At 33.5% G+C, this 18,007-nt stretch overlaps 1 protein-coding gene across 1 annotated transcript in view; it reads right to left on the bottom strand.

The window, feature by feature from the left end:
- The window catches only part of LOC128863888 (neural-cadherin), a gene marked incomplete at its 5' end in the record, with an annotated part of 141,659 nt that overhangs the window by 91,558 nt on the left and 32,094 nt on the right, over positions 1-18,007 (bottom strand). Inside the window, one exon of the mRNA XM_054103292.1 lies at positions 8,868-9,005. Within this exon, the coding sequence (XP_053959267.1) occupies positions 8,868-9,005 (138 nt within the window). The remainder of the gene's footprint in view (positions 1-8,867; positions 9,006-18,007) is intronic.

Genomic DNA, 18,007 nt, shown 5'->3' with positions numbered 1-18,007 from the left:
GATTTTTGAAAATTTTATTTTTGCATTCGGTTTCACGCAAGAATGATAGAAAGAAGATTGCGCCCATCAGAGAGTGCGTGACGTCACGTTTTTCCAAGTTGTGCAGTATTGCCAAACATTTGCTCTTCGCAATAAATTTAGCGCTTTTATATACCGAAAATGCGAAAATTTTGAAGTTTTGTGTTTGTTTCTTTTCTTTTTTTAATTTGAAGCTATCGAAACTTTAAGGGGTTACATGGGTTTCGTTGGTTAACCGTCCGTTGTGTGAAAGTTTTATATTCTTTCGTTGTTTAAAATGGCCTGGCCAGGCCACCTATGAGAACACGTGCTTTATTTATAGGCTGGTACGAAAATTATGTCTGTAATAAATTTAAGTGTAATACCGATTAATAAAAAAAACAGATTGATTTGTGTTAAAAGAAATTTATCATGCGGTTCATCATAGCCCAAATGTCGTCGATTGGTGCAGATAATCTCAACAGCATACGTTCAGAACGATTATTAGCTCCATCAAAACGAACAAATCGAAGCAACATTTTGAATCGATCTAACGACATTGTTGCACTATAAATATCAAAATGCCGAGAATGCCATAGATCCTTTGCTTGCATATTATTACAGTAACACACCGGAAAATAATAGCAATCCAAACCAAGCATACATTTCCATTTCGTCTGTGGGCTTCCACTCTTTTGGTTTACATGCTGGATTAGCCTCGTTCCAGGCCTTTATCATTTCTCCTGCTTTCCTGCTGACGAACAATTATATCGACTATTTCAGGTGACATTATGTCACGAAAAATAGACACTGGATTTGGCAGAAATCGATGAGCAGGTCCCACTGGTCTGGTGCTGTTACTGGTAAATCGGTTCCAATGGTGCTGGCGGTTTCGTTTTCCAAAACATATTGTCAATCTTGCACTCGTAACATTGCTCTTTTTCACCTAGTAATCGATTCACTCCACTTGCAAGATTTGAGACACTAGACTCTGGTTCGATTACTTCATCCCATTCAACTTCATAAATTTCTTCGTTTTCAGGCAATTCTTCTTCAACCTCAAGCTCATTCTCAATATCGGACACCTCTCCGTCATCAACACGAACATAATCCTCATCATTATCGTCGTCGGTGACAAACGGATCATCTTCCTCATCCTCCGCTGCAATAAATTTGCTCAACACTTCCTCGTGATGGCGCATTTGCTCACTTGATAGACGATTACTTCTTCTACCGATAGCTAACAGAGCCCTATCTACTTCGTTTGAAAGTGACATTTCTGTTCCGGCACAAAACACCTTATGAATAATACAGATCACTATTTCAATTGTTAATAAATACTTACTTTTCTCCACTCAAACAAAAATGATTGGAAAAAGCAAAATCAATCATACACAATAAAATGTGCACCTGTAATAAATAGAACCAAATTCAATTCGAACGGCATATATCTGGCGCCTGTTCTCGTGTTTTTTTTTTACTAAAACTAGTAAAACTGTCGAAAATGCGGTGAGAGCAAAAGAGCGACTAAAGTTTCAACTTCTAAGTGAGAGAGAACCGTATTCACTCTGTCTTGTACTCTAATTAGTCAGAAGACCAAGTACGGTGCATGACTATACTAAAATTGCAGTGGTGGCCTGTGCAGGCCATTTACCCTAACATATGAAGTTTTCGTGTAAAATGTATTTTTTTTTCATAATCACTTCGCTGGAAATGGTTATAAAATTTTCAGAAGATTCATCTAACAGACCGGTATGGTATATTTTCGCCGTGTTTTGAAAACTTAACGAAACAAAAAAAATATACCCCTATAAAATTCGGAATTTCCTGCGTAGGCCATATCACACAACGGACGGTTAAAAAAATCGATTTATTTTTTTTTTTTTGCTTATTAATTTTTACAACTTTTCAGGAATATTATCCAAAATTTTCAAGTCGATTCCAATTAATAATAAATTCGGAGATACAGCCTTTGGAATGTGTGCGCTCCATGCCACTTTTATTGTTACTCAAAACTTTAAACGCGTTTGTTCTCGCAAACTAATATACTAAACCGATCTTGATGAAATTTTACACAGGTGTTCGAAATACAATTTACTCGTGCTTGAACGAAGGATTTTGTTTTTTTTTTCAATTACAACTATTTAAAAAAAAACAAGATGTCTAGCAAATTTCACCGAAATTTTCATTTTTGTGCAAAAATGTCTGCCAAAATTCCAATTTTTACTTTTTTTTTCTTTCCTTCGTTCAATCACGAGTTTATGGTCTTAACTAAAGCACTTATTTTTGTTTTTTCATTTTTGATGAGCCTGCCAGGAGTTATGCTGACAACGAGGACGCACCTTTTTTTCGGGAGGTCACCGGAAATGACGTCACAAGGGAGGAGTTTAAATTTTTTTTTTTGAAAATTTCAGAAATTATTTTTTAAATACATATGTTTCTATATTATAAGACAGAAAAAAGTTAGAATTAAATAAATAATTTTTTACATAGACAAAAAAATATTGAAAATAGGCCTTTTTTTACCCGACGAAACCCATGTAACCCCTTAAGTTAAAAAAAACTGTATTATTGTACAAAAGAAGGTTAAAAAAGGCCACTCTGAGAAGGTTTTAGTGCTAATGAAAATTAGTTGGTTCTTATAAAATTTGATATTTTGAAAGTGTGAATTTTATTTTTTGCTCCTTTTAAGGTTATGCAAGAATATTAGATGCCCTTCTCTCAACTCTTCTTAAGATTGAAAACCTTTCTACACAATTTAAAAGGCGTTTGAATTTATTGAATGTGGATTAAAACCATAGAGGTGTAATCGTTTCCTCCGGCCATCAATCCTTAGTGGGACATAGGGCTTCAAGAGGTGTATTCATTGTAAAAATAAGCCACAAAATACCAGAAAATACTAAAGAAACCATACTGACATTTTTACAAAAAGAGTACCTTATCTAGTTACACAACCTCAAATATAGCAAATAAGTCGTTCCCTTAACTCATAAATTAAATTACATAACACATTTTTTAAAAAAAAAACTCACATTCTAAAAACAATTTGTCACGCATACAAAGTTCTTTAAGTGATTCAATAAAAACTTGGTGTTTTATTTTCTTTAAATGGGCATTTTAGTGCGTTTTTATATCCAAAGCTAGGCAACACTGCAGTAGCAAGAGAGAGATTTGACTGCCGAAAGCAGTAGAACACCAACAACACCTGCAATCGCGGGCGATGCCACCAGATGTTAAGAAAAAAGTAAAGCTTAATAAAACTGAGTGAACTATTTAACTAATTATTAAAAAATATGTATTTTACAAAATTATAAACATTATATTTTAATTAGAAGAGGCTGGAAAAATGTGGTGAAGAAAGAACTAAAACTACGAGACTATATAACAAAAACAAAAAAGCTAAATCAAGTTACGAAAATGGTAATCTGGCCATACTGGTGCTAAAATCACGTAACTCGTTGTCAAATTCGCTGAGAGCAAAGTAACGGGACCACGATAGGCGCCATTTCATTATCTATTTCTTTCTACCATGGGTTTCACGCATTCGTTTTATGAAAGAAAATGCATGTCAAGGTCAAGAAAAAAAATCTCAAAAATCAACCCGAATTTTGTGCCACTTTAAACAGGCAGCCAGAAACTTAATGGGCTACAAAACTGTTGGCCTAGAACTTTTCTAGAAACTCTGATTAAAAGATTGGAAATTTTTATGAACATTTTTTAAATTTTGTATAAAATTTGAAACTTTCAATTACATGTTTGTTTTTGTTTAAACTATATTTCTATTCCGAATACTGGTAGTGTTTTTCAAGCAGATACTGGTAGTGTTTTGCAAGCATGCAAAATGCGTAGGGAACGCGCTGGCGAGATATTAACATTTTCCCCGATAGTCATGCCGCGATCAAAGCTCTGACGACGCCATGGTGCAGAATGAAATTAGTGAACTCCTGTAAGGAGAAGATCAAATCTCTTGGGTGTGCCGGTAACATTCTCTGATCTGGATTCCAGGACATAGGAACATAGCGGGAAATGAAATTGCTGATGAGCTTGCCAGGAAGGGGACTGAATTGGCCTCAGAGACCTCCTACCCGGTCATCGGCATCCCCTGGCAGCAATTAAAGGGGAACTGCACAAATTATTTCTCAGGAAAGCGCAGAAAAGATAGAACTCTTTTCCTTAATATGCTATTTCGAAAATCCTTTGGCCCCAGTACAATAGACGAAGGACTCAGAGGGTATTTTGGACTCCTCGCCATTCAATTTCCAAACTTGTAGCTGTGTTTACCGGTCATTGTCGATCGGCACACACGCGGAAAAGCTAAGGTTACCATTTGACCGCATTGCAGAAGCTGTGGGGACCTTTCAGAGAAGGAGATTGTAAAGCACTTTCTCTGTAAATGTCCGGGTTTGGCAGCTAGACGACTAAGGTCACTTTTTTCGATAGCCTGCGCCAAACTAAATCCCATCAATCTTCTTCATTATGTCAACAGCTCTGGTTGCCTGTAGATATCTGTCCGCTGGAGGTCTCATGATAATAAAGGGTGGTTAAGTTTTAAGGGCCGGTGTTGATTTTAAATAAAATACAATTTTTTTAGAAAACTATTATCATTTCTCTTTATTATGATAATATTGGTATGGCTCAATTACGTATGGAACAAAATATTGGCCAAATGGCCACCGCTGCACTCCTCCATCCAAATTTTCGATGACGCTGAGGCATAATTGAGGTTCTATGCCGTTAATGTGCTGAATTATCTCATATTTTAGCTCTTGAATTGTTACTGGCTTATGGACGTACGTTCAAATAGCCCCAATGAAAGAAGTCCAACGGTGTCGTTGACGTTTAGGTGTGGTTCACATCAACATCGGCCCTTAAAATTTAACCACTTTAAAAACTGGCCTTCACTACTGATTAAAAGTTTTGAAATTTTAAAATTTTTTTTTTAACTTTTGTATATAATTATAAACTTTGAATGGAATCGTTTTTCGTTGTAGTGTAACTATATTTTTACACAAAATTTTTTAGAATTGTTAATTACAAGGTTTTGGAATTTTTAAGAAAATTTTTAAAAATCATTTCAAAATTTTTATATTGTAGAATTTATTTGTTTTAAAAATTTCATTTATTTATTTTAAAATATTAAAAAAAAATAAGCGAAGCTTTCCAATATGCCTAGCTGCTATTATTGTAAACACAGGTGTACGTACACACGCCTCCATACATGCTCTTGCTTGCCCAATACTTCTTTATATTTCATTGCATTTTAAGCGCTCATCCTTCTTGAAAGACAAACTGCAGTACAATTTTCACAATTTATTTTTGCGTTCTTCCATTACCGCCTGCAATTATTTTATTGTAGGCCTTTATAGCCCTGGATAATCGGGCAATCATCTGCTGTGGCTTGCTTACTGCACGCGCACACTCCATTGCATTCTCCTTTTCTACTTAATTATCTGTAAGAGTGAATGGTTTTCGTGTATTGCAAGCATTCAAGGCATTTGACTTGCCCACACACAAAAATCACCCCACACACACACGTGCATACATATATACATGCGTGTGTACAATTTTATAGTCTACTTTCGTGCGCGCTTAATCTTGCTTTTAATGAGATTTTCACTTATTTTAAGCAGTTGGCAAAACCCACGATTCTACAGCGCTTCTCGTAGGCATGCACGCTCATTTCTTATAATTGCATTCATGAATCAATCAATCACAGTGCAGGAAGGAGCGCGATTAAAATGATACGAAAGAAAAACGTTTATTTTCAAAAGTAATGAATGCCTGATTAAGAAGAGTACATAAGTGCATGTATATGTACTTATCGTAAATCTTTAGGTGAATGATGCGCGCATAAATGAAGGCTGGTCGGAAATTGAAGCTCAGTAGCGGGGCAGGGAAGTTTGAGAACAACATTACCACGATTAATGGCAAAGAAAAATGTATCAAATTAGTCTGAGTTATGAGTGTTCAAACTTAACCGATAGAATTTATATAATTCATGAGCCGAATAAGAGGTCAAGTAAAAGAGGTCAAACTAAAAATTTCATGAAAAACTAATTCAGGTAAGTGCGAGAAGTTGCTGATAATTTTGCGAGCTAGAAAGCTAGAACTTCATATCAAGCGTACAGGTGATGTGGGTTCAGTGCCTCATACAGCTTTAAGATTTGCCAACTGAATGAAGTGTTGAAGGCCATAGCGGCTGGAACGTTTGGTATGGAGTTATATTTTCAGGTGCTTAGTGCTTTCTGATTCTCTTGCTGTGGAAAACAGCAAACAATTCCTGTACTAATAGGTATAAATAGCACTACCATTTTTATTTGGTTGAGTTATCCAAGGAACAAGCAAAAACACTATGCTATATCCGACTGACTGTAGCAGATCCTCTTTTCATTAAGCAGAAGGTACTGTAGACACCCACTTGGTCTAATGACGGGCCATTTTTGTATGGGCGGAGCAGAGGGAAAAGGTAGGCAACTCAGACTATGCACTCTGCCAAGCATGTGGAGAGGTGGTTGATGCAGCGGAGCTCTCTCTGTGCATCTGCCTGGCCATCGCTCGAATCAGGTTTGAGGTCCTTGGCACTGATAAGTAAGGAAGCGACCAACTTAGTTCCTTGGCACCAAAAGATTTACTCAGATTTCTTCGGAAGTCGGTTAGATTTAAAGAAAATTCAAAAGGGAACCAGTGTGCAGTGCAAAGGACTTAATGTTGTCTGAGTGCTGTACTTGCTAGTCTGTCCGGACAAAAAATAATAAAAAAATGCTAACGAAGGCTGGAAATTTTAGCACACAAATTTATTTCCACGGAAATTAATTTTCTAGTTAAAAATAGATATATGACGTTTATTTTCTTTTTAAATGTCATCCTTTCTAGAGAATTCAACATTGCCACACGCAACGGTAAAATTAAAAAAAAAAAACATGTGTTGGGCTATGAAGGGCTTGAAGGCAACAGTCAGTAGCGACTGAAGCAAATACCCGATAAAAGAAATGTTCCAAAAATTGGTGCTGGTCGATTGAAAAATTCAATTGTGTTTAATAGCAGAAGAACAACACATTAACCAGGACTGGAGAAGAATTGCAGATGTTTTACTTAAAAACGCTTTTAAATTAATGAATTAGCTTGAAAGTTGTTTGCATCACAGTTCAGTTTTGCGCTAAAATGTAAAGTCAATCGAATCAAAATATACCAAGTTAAGATTAGGCCAGGCCAGATTTCTAAACCTGCAGGATTTTAAAGCGTTTTTCTGAAACTTGTTATTTTTGAAGCCCGTGCACGTCATAATTCGTAATCGATTGTACCAAATTTTTAAATTTTGCCCAGACAATAATACCCCACATAATACCCTATGATCAGGAAGTAACGGAAATGTTTAAATAAAACAAAATGGAGTTAAATTTCAGGCAAATTCATTTTATCTCATGTGTCAATGATTAAACCAGTCCGCCATGCACCCCTGGTAGGTCGCACGCGGATGGTCTTCAGCTCCTTCATCGCATTCTCTTTGTACTCCTGGCTGTAATGCGTCTCATACCCAAAACATCAACCGCAATGTGTTGCGCCGTGATATGACGATTTTCGAGCACGATTTCTTTCATTTTCTTCACGTTTTCATCGGTGTTCGACGTCGAGGGGCGTCCGGAACGAGGCAAATCTTCTACCACTGTATGACCACTTTTAAAGTCTATATACTGCTCGGGTGCTCTTCCTCTTGATAGAGCGACGTTAAATGCTTTTTGCACACGAAATTTCGTTTGAAATACAAAATTTCAAAACAACTCTTTGTTCAACAAAATTATCCATGGTAAAAGGCGACAAATTGAAAAAAGTTGACTGATATAAACAAACGCCTGGCAGACACTAAGGATCCGATGGCGCTAAAAGTGATATATTTGTGTCTTACAGTCCTACCAACATAAGAAAAAAATATGGACCGGTTCCCATGTGCGCGGTTCGTTTAAATTAAACATTCCCGGTACTTTTTGATCATAGGGTACATCAGGAATACTTTATTGTTTTTTTTGTTTAATTAAAACTAAACTTGTAATAACAAATTTGCCGATTTTTCTTTGCGAAAATCGGGTTTTGAGTACCAAGTATTACGAGATATTTAAAAATCGAAGGTTTTATTTAAATTAAATTTTTTTATTTTTTCCCCCATTATTTGTACTATTGAAGTAAATTAGAGAAATAAGAGTATAAAAAAGCTCATGAGGAAATTATATTCAGAGAATTGTTTAAAAATCATTAACGTTTAAAGTTTTTAAATTTACAAGACATGCGAATTTTTGAAAACTATTGCATTGAGACTTCTTGACATCTACAGTCCCGGTGTGAAATGCCAACGATGTCTTTAGTTGCCCCGGTCAGATAATATGCAAAAGCCAAAATATTTTTTTTGTTTTTGTTAGCTCCATTATACATCACTCATGCCTCACCATTCATCAATATTACCATATTTTTATCGACACAATATTTCTCTGTCAAAAGCCATCAATTGCAATTTACTATCAATCATTTATTCATAATTCACATTGACATTATAATTGATAGAGAATTCATTGCTCTAAACTTCCTTACATTTCATTTGCCACAAACAAGAATCTTTATCCAAAGCAGAGAATTCAATCATGCAGGTTTCATTGCTCATTATTCACTCATTATCCATTACCCACATCAGAGAATAAATTAATACCAGCCGTTCCACTCTGCTTAATCATCCACTCTTCACGCTCGGTAGTCTATTCATTATCATTATTGTAGCAAAATTCACTTTATTAACTCTAAATTCAATGCAACATGAAATAAATATCTGCATAAATGGCCTTTCATTGACACTTAAAATATTAATTAAATTTTCCTGTACTCACCTTCAGTACAAATATTTCGCCTGTGGTACGATTTATATCGAATTTGCTATTGGCAGGATTATCTGGATCAATGCCTTGACCTGTCAAAAAGTAAACAATATTCTGCGGACGATCCTTATCGCCATCGGTGGCGGTCACCTGTTATGCAGTCCGAATCAAAGGCAGTTCACGGCGGTGAGAAAAATAAAAAAAAATGATTTTTTATTAATATAGAAATTCTTATGAAGATAATTTAATAAATATATTTTATTATATTAAAAGGGCAAAGTGCATCAATCATTTATGAAGCTCAATTGTATATGAAACAAAATTATATTTATGTTGACACATATGTAACATAGCTACTTGCATGCAGTGAACATATTAATTAATACTTGTTATGCTTCTGACATTATTATTGTATATTCATTACAATCACTATAAAAGGAAATGCATTTAATTTAATTTATTTTAGTAAGCAGAGAACATGCACATTTGTATATTTATTTTTCTAGAGTCTACTAAAAATCGTGGTATTGATTTATTTACACAAGAAATGCATACAAATGTAAGTGATTATGAAAGTTTAATATATTTGTGAATATAATATTTTGCTAAATAATTAAATTAATTAAAATAGTTGTAGCTAGTTAAGGTCACTGTTAATATTTCAGTACTGAGCAATTAGGAGTTGCAGAGAAATGAAAAAATTAAATTTTAAATTTACAATCTAAATCTCTCTATGTGAGTAGCAGCATAATACCCATGAGCTACCTTTCTCATGTTAACAGGCAACTTAATTACTGTTATATTGATTTGTAAAAATAATTTCTTGAACCAGAGCAATGATCTCGCCAATCAATGCATTCAAATATTTCTTTCTCGCTTGCTCTTTGGTCATACACTACTTTCAATGATCTTCGCCTCTCCGAATCAAATATATGTAGGTGAATGAAAGAGCGCTAAGAGAGCCAAGCAATGCCTATCACTCGTCTCTACAACAGTGCTGGATAAACTCATGCAATCACGTTTTGTGCATGTGACGAAAATACCGGAGTAATAGTCAAATGGCTAAATAAATAGTTACATATGTATGTTACATGTATACAAAATTACAAAAAAATAAAAAATGTTGCTTTTTATTTTAAATTAAACATTTCTGAGATATAAAAAATGTAAAACGAACGCAATTGCAAGATACCGACCACGCACATCATTCAATGAAAGTTAAGGCGAAGTACAATACGATAGTACAGAGTGCAATAATGTGGCGCTCATTAAATCGGTAATCGGCTCTCAGCGAATTGGAAGGAATCAGCGGATTGGTTGTCTTACAAAGGTAGGCGAAAACTGAATTTATAATTCGTCATGTGCGAAATAATCAATGCAGCCACTGCCTATGTTACTTCGTTGTAGTCTAAACAACTACTGATTGGAAGAGTGTAAGAATGCGTGTGAAATTAAAGGGCATTATTGTGCTGACAAGTCTCCCATGACATAGCATTCAAAGTTACTCTCACAGTTTGGCTTCGGATGACCAAACCTAATTCATGTATAGGCACTTTAAAAAGTGAGCAAAACGTATTACCGCTAAAAATTGTCTATCCTATTTGTGGTATGCGTCTTGATGTGGTTCCACAAATGGAGGGACCTACAGTTTCAAGCCGACTCCGAACGGCAGGTATTTTTATGAGGAGCTTTTTCAAGGCAGAAATACACTCGGAGGTTTGCCATTGCCTGCCGAGGGGCGACCGCTATTAGAAAAATGTTTTAAAATAGTAACCTCAATTTTGACGTGGCAGCTATTAATTGTTTTGTTGGGTTTGCTGTCAACAGAAGGTACATGGAGTTTAAAAAGTGACTGAAAGTCATTTGCTGGAACTGTGTGTGAAAAAATAGTTTTCATAGAGTTGAAAGGATACAATTTTGAGGATATGAAAGCATGAAACGCTCTTGATACGAGCCTTCAGATAAGCCCTGATTTCCTCTGTTACAGGGTAGAGAGTATGCCAAAGATTAGCATAACATAGTACCGCCACTCAGTTCTTAATAGACGTGGCAGAATCAGCTGTTGAGCTGACAAAATTGCAGATATTTATTACCATTTTTTCTGTTACAAACAACTTTGTTCTTTCTCTTTCTATTATTTTCGATTAATTTAATAATAATTATTTAGTTAACAAAATATGAATATTTCGATATTCTCGTCTTAGTGATATTAAAAACAAAATCTACAATTACGCTATATCAAAGTTAATTTGATTTTTTCAGTACAATTTGCGCAATCTTTTATTCTCAAACTTGCGGTAATACAACATACTTTTACTCATAAATATCTACATTTGTTCCCTCTTAGGCAGGATTATATTGATTCAACTAAACCATCAGCATGGGATTACATTTCCTCAACCTTTAGATATCTAACTTTCATTGCAGTAACCCTGACTCCATTGTTAGCTCACTGCCCACTGTAATTATTTACATTGTTGTCTATTTTCATTAAAATATTTCTGTACTCAACTCAAAAGTTCGAGTGAGCAGGATTTGAGAATTTTCCGTTGAGCCTGAGGCGTAAAGGTGCGCTTTTTTTAACGATTTAATCAAGCTTAAATTTTCTCATAGCACAAATTCTAGGGAACTCAATTAAAAAACAAACCATATGTATATATTTATTACAGGTTCTCCCAGGTATATATGCCAGGTGATCCCAATATCGGTATCAATTGTAATTTTGACTATAGCAGCTATTTCACGTTCGAAATATTGACTGTCAGGTATCATCATAACTAATAACTAACTTAAGGTTGGTAATTTGTTTTGCTCAAACTTTGTATTTTTGCTAAAAGTTCGTGGGACTAGAAAGCTGGTGAGCAGCTCTCATAGGAACATTGATACGAATTTTGCACAAGAACCTCTACTTATTATCTTTGAAGGTATAGTTGACTCAAAAGTTTAAGACAAACGATTAGCAGCTTCGTTATCGCTTGTTAGTCTGGACCTTTCAACAACACCAATTCGATCCCGAATTTTTCTAAATATAACAATGAAAAAAAGCCCAATATGGGGATCGGAAAGTCTGCATGTGATTGTGGGGAAACTAATACTTCGAGTAACCACCTTTGGAGCGGAATATATTTGGGGTATTTATTAAAGAAATGAATTTGGAATATTTTTGATCTCCACTCGAAGTCGCGCTTTGTCATATACCCTATAATCCTCAGCAGTTCTCTTTTAGACCCCGTTAGATGTTTTTGTGGAAGTGCTGTTAAGCAACTATGTTGTGTGCATTATTCACAAACGATTCAATGTTTGGTCTACCCTGTGGAAGCTTGTTTAAATCAATGTTGCTAAATATTGGGCGTTTATATAGTTTTATTTAATAAATATCTGTCTTTCAGCTGTTAATAAAATTTATATTTAATTCGATTCATAATTGACCGAATGACTATTTTGCTTTCGCACCAATTTACATCAATTACCTAGTAATTTATCGAATTACGCTTTAACTATTTTATATTTGCACTAGTACATGTATATAGTACACCAACTATTTTACAGTTCTGATTATGCATTGTGGTCTGAAGAAAATCGTACTACTTCTATAGTAGTTACTTGTTGACCATCTTGTAACTGGTCCCACAAGGGATGCAGGATGAGATAATTGGAAGACACTGGCATCACTGTGGAATGGTATACGGACATCGAGATTTTTCTTAAAATAATTTGTATGTTTTTATTCTCGAAAAGCTTCGTTAAAACCCTATTAAGTTCACCACAACAGGGTGAGTAGTTCTTTGATATAAACCTAAATATTATAGAACGTTTCCTTACGCAGACTGAATTGAAAAAATTAGCGTAACTTTGCTATTACGTAATTTTAGATGAGATGTGTGGAAGAACTAAGAAGAAGGTATCAAATAGGCAAAAATTCTAGGCAAGAATGAAAATCTAGATCAGCTTAGTATTAGCAAGGAAAATAGTGGAAGAGAGAATAAAAAGAATGAAGTTGTTTTTTGAAACAAAAAATTCTAAACTAGAACTACGTCAGCTCAAAAGCAAAGCCTGCCAAATACATTGAGAGCCTCAGAGCTATAAACCTCACCTTCTACAATATATTCTCTCAACAATGCTATATGACAACTGTTCTACTTCCTCTTCTACTTGTGAAAAAAGGAAAAAGGGACTTTTGACGTGGGGTGCGATACAAGAGTAGAAGAGTAAATGAACGATGAATATCTGTTAACCATAAATATCTTTGATCGTTTGCTGTACATATTTGAATATAACTCGTGAAGTTATAGGAGTCCCAATATGAAACTTGCAGTTATTACAGAGCATATTCTAAGCAAATATTAAAAAATAAATAAGACAAATCTGAAGAATTTTTTTTTTTCAAAAAATGACAAGCAAACATTTTTTAACAGAAAATTTTCAAAAGTATATTTTATTCTAAAAATCAAAAATAAAATCAATAAAAATATTAAAATGATATTTCGCTTTAACTATGTATCAAAATTTTCAACACGGAATAAATTTCAAAATTATTAAACTTTTTCAAAACATTTGCAATTTACTTTTTATTTTACTCAGGATTGCGAATATAAAATTTTTTAAAAGCAGGACAGCAAGACAATGCCCAAATAACTTGTATCACTTGATATGAAGCCGTCCAATTGCTAAATCGTCGCTTGGTCAAGCAATTTGTTAATATGAAAATTTTGAATAAAAACACTCTTGGGGATAGCAAACGTACCACTGTCATGGCGCAAAGCAAAAGCCAGATCGGCCGTTTTACTAAACCAAACATGCCATACTAACCAGACATATAATATACATTTTTGTTTTGTTTGAAATCCTTTAAATGAAGGCTAACTTTATTCTATTTTTGTGAATTTTCATAGCTGCTTTTATTAATGTGTCTCTGCTCTCAGGTGTGATGATTTCGGCTTTTGTAAAAATACCAGCTGTAATTACAATCTCAACTCTGGTCACAGTGAAGTTTGTGACTTTGTAAAAATTGGCAGCCTTATTGTTAGAATTTTATTCTAAATCGAAATTGGAAGTCGGAGCTGCTTGGAAATGGTATATTAGGTATTGAAACAATTTAATATACCTTATCAGAGCTTACTTTACTTTACAAATTCTTAAAATTGTATAAAAAGGTAAAAAAGCAGTGATCCATTTGAAGGAAGATGTGAGCCTACGACCTATGTACCTTCTGCTCAAATATGAACGAGACGTTATCAATAAAACGGTGCGCGGATGACATATGGCAAAAATAATTTTTTTGTTTTTTGGTAGGACTGTTATAAGCTTACATGGCAAATTTCAGCGTGATATGTCACATAGTTTGTTTTTTGTGCTACTGTAAACAAGTCAAGCTCGAGTGTATTCTTCGAATTCTCTTTTATGACTTCAATTGTCTCAAAATGTTTTCCACAGAGCGGCAACTTGAGCTTGGGAAACAGGAAAAAGTCACATGGAGCCATATCAGGCGAGTACGGTGCTTACGGAACGATATTAACATTATTTTTCTTCAAATAATCGCGAACAAGACGTGATTTGTGAGCTGGTGCATTATCGTGATGCAAGAACCATGACTTGTTGTCCCACAATTCCTTTCTTTTAAGACGAATGTTCTAGCGCAAACGCTTTAAAACGTCTAAATAATATTCAGCGTTAACTGATTTTGCGATTTGTACAATTTTCAAGCACAATTTCCTTTACTTTTCCGATGTTGCTGGACGACGTTCATGAAGCAAGTTTTCAACCGATGTACGGCCCTCTTTGAACGATTTGTACCACTGGAAAACACATGCACGCGATAGAGCAGAGTCCCCATAGGTTGTCTGCAACATTTTTAAGGCGTCTGAAGCCTACATTTTGTTGGAATAACAAAATTTCAAACAAATTCTTTGTTCAACTTGAATTTCCATCGTTAAATTCGAAGAACACACTCGAGCTTGACTTGTTTACAGTAGCACAGAAAACAAACTATGTGACATATCACGCTGAAATTTGCCATGTAAGCTTATAACAGTCCTACCAAAAAACAAAAAATTTATTTTTGCCATATGTCATCCGCGGACCGTTTTATTGATAACGTCTCGTTCATATTTGAGCAGAAGGTATAAGCATGAAAAGGTCGAGTTTGGAGCTACTTCAAAGGCTTTTAGTACGAGGGCGGGTTGAAAAGTTCCTTTTGTGTTATGAACTTTTAGATAATATCAAAGTAAGTGGATTTTCTAAAAAAATAGTATTCGCTGAATTATCTTCCCAGCAACCGAATATAAAAGAATTAACCCAAAATTATGCTGGAATTAGTTTTATTTATGTTCTTAAAGTAAATACCTGAAATTTTATTACTTTTTTTAAAGAATCCTTTTTTTAGTACTTGTTTACAATGAAGGTTTGAACCATTTTTGAATTTTTTATCAGATACTGTACCTGAAAGAGGTTTCATTTAATTACAAAAATAAATAAGTTCTGCATACGCTTCTTAATATGAAATAACTAAAATATTTTAACACGGTGGAATGAATAGAGTGGAATATATATTTTTCATGTTTCAAGTGGTCTAAAACTAGTTACATTAGAAACATATTGGAGTAGAATTTTTTTTTGAAATTTTGGAAGTTTTGTCATATTTTAACTAGTCTAAAACTCGTTTCTTCAGAACCATATTGGAGTAGAATTTTTTTTTTGGCAAATAAAAAGGAAATGAAATATTTTAATTTATTGGAAGATTTGTCATATTTTAACTAGTCAAAAACTAGTTACTTTGGAAACATGTTGGAGTAGTTTTTTTTTTTTTGGCAAATAAAAATGAAATAAAATATTTTAATTTATTGGAAGTTTTGTCACATTTTAACTAGTCGAAAACTAGTTACTTCAGAACCATATTCGAGTAGAGTTTGTTTTTTTCGGCAAATAAAAATGAAATAAAATATTTTAAAACATTCGAAGTTTTTTCATATTTTAACTAGGCTAAAACTAGTTACTTTAGATACATTTTGGAGTAGAATTTGTTTTTAGCTAATCAAAATGAAATAGAATATTTTAATTTATTGGAAGTTTTGTCATATTTTAACTAGTCAAAAACTAGTTACTTTGGAAACATGTTGGAGTAGTTTTTTTTTTTTTTTGGCAAACAAAAATGAAATAAAATATTTTAAAACATTGGAATTTTTTCATATTTTAACTAGTCGAAAACTAGTTACTTAAGAAACATATTGGAGTAGAATTTGTTTTTGGCTAATCAAAATGAAATAGAATATTTTAAAAGATTGGTATTTAATCACGTTTCAACTAGTCTAAAACTAGTTACTTTAGAACCATATTGGAGTAGAATTTGTTTTTTTGGCAAATAAAAATGAAACAAAATATTTTAAAACATTGGAGGTTTTTTCATATTTTAACTAGTCTAAAACTAGTTACTTTAGAAACATATTGGAGTAAAATTTTTTGTTTTGGTTTATGAAAATAAAGTAGAATATTTTAAAAGATTGGTATTTTTTCATATTCTAACTAGGCTAAAACTGGTTACTTTAGAAACCCATTGGAGTATACTTCTTTTTGGCTAGTAAGAACTGATATTTTGCCAATGCATGGCCAGACAATTTCCATTCCCTAGGATATCGCCGTGTTAAAAATATCACTTCCTAATATGGGAAAAAAGATAGGACATGAACTGGTTGAGCTGAAAAATCAACTGGCATTATTCTACTTCACAATTACCTACTATTTTTTTCCTGCAGGGAGAACGCAAAAGAGTGTTAGTGTTAGTGAAGTATGCAACTTCCGTGACAATATAATACAAAAGAGCAAAAGTCAAGCATTGATATCAAGTAAAATGGAATTATGAAGTAAAGTACATTTATTGGAATTACATGTATGGAAGTGGTTGATATAAATGTAACAACGCAACAACCACTTAATTAAATGTTATCAAGTTAGAATTAAATACAATAGAAAAGCAACAGGATTACAATTTGCGATATTAACAGAGTGTGGCTACCGTGCCAATAAATCCATAACCAAAAGTTCGTGTAAAGAGTTCAGATTTAATCGTATACCTAAGCATTTCATGGTGTCACTTCCTATTTAAAACTATCCATACATAGATGTATATGTGGGATTGTGTGAGCTGAAGTGTACTATGTTCCATGATAATAAATTAATTAAAATTTAGCACACAATTTAAAGTCATTTAGTTAATGAGATTGTCGACGTGCAAAGGGCATGAATATTTTGGACTTTGCATGCAAATTTTCGCAAGCCTAAACAGTAAACCACAACTCTAAAAACAATAAAGTATTTGACGAAAATTCAATTTTCACACCAATATAAACGATTTAATTAATTAAAAATTAATGTAACATAACTCATATTGTACATAGATGGAATGTTATGAGAGCAAGTATTGCTCATATGGCCGAAGCAATTGTTAAACAGCGACCTACGCCACCAACTACTTTTATTATACTTATTTACATAAAGTGTTTAGCTGATTAAAATGTTTAAAATAATTGCGATGAAATATTGTTTAAATAGAAATTAGCAGAGACCGCAAATAATGATTATTTTTCAAATTTCAATTGAAAAAATTATGCTGAATTATGCCTGTAGCGGCATTTATTTTTTAATTAGCTAAGTTATACTAAAAAAAGTCAACGCTGCAAATTAGTTTTTCAGTTTTGTTTTTTGATTAAAAAAACAAAAAAAAAAACGAGAAAAAAAACAGTCACCAATTTTATTTTGCGTTCAGAAAATAACTTTTTTTTCTAGTTTTATTTCTTGATCACGATTTCTTTTTTTTAATTTACATGCAGACGTTTCCTGCATCGTGGTGGAGGAGCGCTTTTCAGATAAAATTTCTGTCATGAAATTTTGTTCTTCATAAAAAGTTATAATAGATATTATTGAAAGGAAAAATTCCGAGTCACAATTTGGGTCTATGTGTATTCAACAAGTAGTAGCGAAAATGGCTTTTATTTTATTATTTTTACTCAGAGATTTAAAGTTTTTTATATTTGTTTTACTTAGGAAATAAAAGTTATTATTTGAACTTGATTTTTGCCCGAAAAATATTTTTTCTTTTACTCTAAGCAAAAATAACAAAATCTATGCACTTTGTTTTTATTTTTGGGCCTTTGAACCTC

The sequence above is a fragment of the Anastrepha ludens genome, chromosome 5 (genome assembly GCF_028408465.1).
Source record: "Anastrepha ludens isolate Willacy chromosome 5, idAnaLude1.1, whole genome shotgun sequence".
NCBI classification, from domain to species: Eukaryota; Metazoa; Arthropoda; class Insecta; order Diptera; family Tephritidae; genus Anastrepha; species Anastrepha ludens.
This window is presented reverse-complemented; position numbering and strand designations above follow the sequence as displayed.